The sequence below is a fragment of the Gavialis gangeticus genome, unplaced genomic scaffold (assembly GCF_001723915.1).
Source record: "Gavialis gangeticus isolate Ggan-Ray unplaced genomic scaffold, GavGan_comp1, whole genome shotgun sequence".
NCBI lineage: Eukaryota > Metazoa > Chordata > Crocodylia > Gavialidae > Gavialis > Gavialis gangeticus.
In genome coordinates, this window is record NW_017728991.1 from 5,446,891 (window position 1) to 5,448,887 (window position 1,997).

General features: G+C 46.1%; 1 protein-coding gene across 2 annotated transcripts in view; it reads right to left on the bottom strand.

The window, feature by feature from the left end:
- The window catches only part of AXIN2 (axin 2), a 44,198-nt gene that overhangs the window by 19,569 nt on the left and 22,632 nt on the right, over positions 1-1,997 (bottom strand). For both annotated transcript variants that reach the window (XM_019516502.1, XM_019516493.1), the window contains exon 3: positions 1,148-1,288. In XM_019516502.1, coding sequence (XP_019372047.1) covers positions 1,148-1,288 — 141 coding nt within the window. The remainder of the gene's footprint in view (positions 1-1,147; positions 1,289-1,997) is intronic.

Here is a 1,997-nt window from a genome sequence, read left to right on the forward strand (position 1 = left end):
AAAAAAAAAAAAAAAGCATTTTTATTTGTTCATCGTCTGCTTTGTTTGTGTTTTTTTCCAAAAAACCCAGTTTTCCATTGTGCATCCTCATACAGTAGGTTGCCAACTTGAAAAACGCCAGGATGCAAGTCTTAGGCAAGGACATGCAGTAATCACTGCACATATCTGAGACACTAAAAAGCTGTGTTTAGGAGATTAAGGCCTTGAATGCCTCATTTAATTGAATAAGTTACCTTTCTGAAGGGCCTGCCCCCTTTTCTAAGGTATGCCCTACACTTAAACATTGCCTTCCATCCCAGGATCAAAAAGTGCTTTACAGCTAATAGTGAATTAAGTCTTGCTTTACCCCTTGAGGCAAGAAAGTATCATTATCCCTTTAGAGGTAGGGCAGCCGAGGAAGCAAGGTTAAGCAGCTTGTTGTGCAGAAAGTCTAGGCCAGAGCCAGAAGAGAGCCCAGATCTGTCCTTTCCCAAGCTTGGTCTTTGGCCACAGGGCCACGCTCCTAAAACACTTGAGACTTTAATCCATAAGATTTCAGTCAAACAATTCTCCACAAGCCCCAGCTCATGGGGCACCCAGTACTTGCAACCTCCCATCAGCAGACCCAAAGCGGGCACGCTGGCATTACTGGCGACCTTTAATCCTAGAAAGCACTTCCTATAGGAAGTAATCTCTTTCTTTTATGACTGATAAATACTAAAGGAGGCCAGGCCTCAAGGAGACAGAAATGCACACCACGAGCAAGAATTTTTTTTTGCTACCAATTTAGTTGGTCTCATAAAAGATATCGCCTCTGAATCAAGAGCTTTGTGCATGAGCAAGTTAAGAGCTTCAGTTCACACCTGGGAGAACAAATCTGCTCAGCCAAGGATGAACAAAATGGCAAGAGGGACCCCTCGCTGCTACTGCATCCAGTATCTGAGACAACCGAGTCAACGGTAGCACCCCCAGCAATACTGCTGAACTGCGCAATCTACTTCGCAGCTTGCCTGGTATCCAATTCAGCAGACCTCAGGTCAAATCAAAAGCAGAAGTAAACCAAAACCCAACAGAGTCATCATTTGCGCAAGCCACTGTGGGTCACTGGCCCGGGGTGGCTGCAAACGGTACTGCTTCAAAAAGGATTTGGTGAAGGCGAAGTACTTACACGCTGCTGTCTGTCATGGACATGGAGTCATCAGTCAAGGCATCGCTAGATATTTCGCTATCGTTTGCGCTAGTTGCTGGGGCAAAAACATAGCCAGAATTCACATGGTATGGGTTAACAGGATCATTCCTCTTGAAGGACCTAAGGGACAAGCAAAACAGGCTTCTAGTTATTCCAACACGTGGAAAGAAAGAAAAAAAAAAAAAAAAAAAAGCACAGAAGTTTAATGCGAACGTCCCTGGGAAGCACACACACAAAGACACCCTGAACCTCATTAGCATTAGCCATCCACACCTTTATGCCCAAACCACAAGGTGCGTGCGGGCCGCCACAACACAAGTGTCCTCCCCTGACCCGAGTCACAGCACTGCACAGACACCAGCACTCTCTCAAGCTGGTGACTGTGCATCTGGGCAGCTTTCAAAGCCATCCACATCTGTCCCCAAGCCATTTTTAGGAATATCTAGAGCATGCCCAAGAAATACCAGCCGAGCAGCTTCTCCAGGGGCTTAAATACCATTAAAGGCTTGGCTCCTAGTCCCTTATTCTGCACCAAGGGCCATGGGAATAGGCTTGAACCCTGTGTATCAAGTTCCATGGAAAACTGGTAGGACTTGGGCTCCTGAATGTCTCGGGCATTTCTGAAAGTGGATCTTCAGTTCTTTTGGAAAATTCACTGCCTCTTCTTTCCCGACTGCCAACGCTGACATCAGACCGCACAACAAAACTAAATGATTAATTCGGCACTTATACTGCGCTGTTCAAACCCTTTCTACCAAAAGGCGAGTGCCACCGTACATATAGAGAAAGTAAAGGAGGTCCAATTTTTTTAGTGACCCGGGGCTGGGGG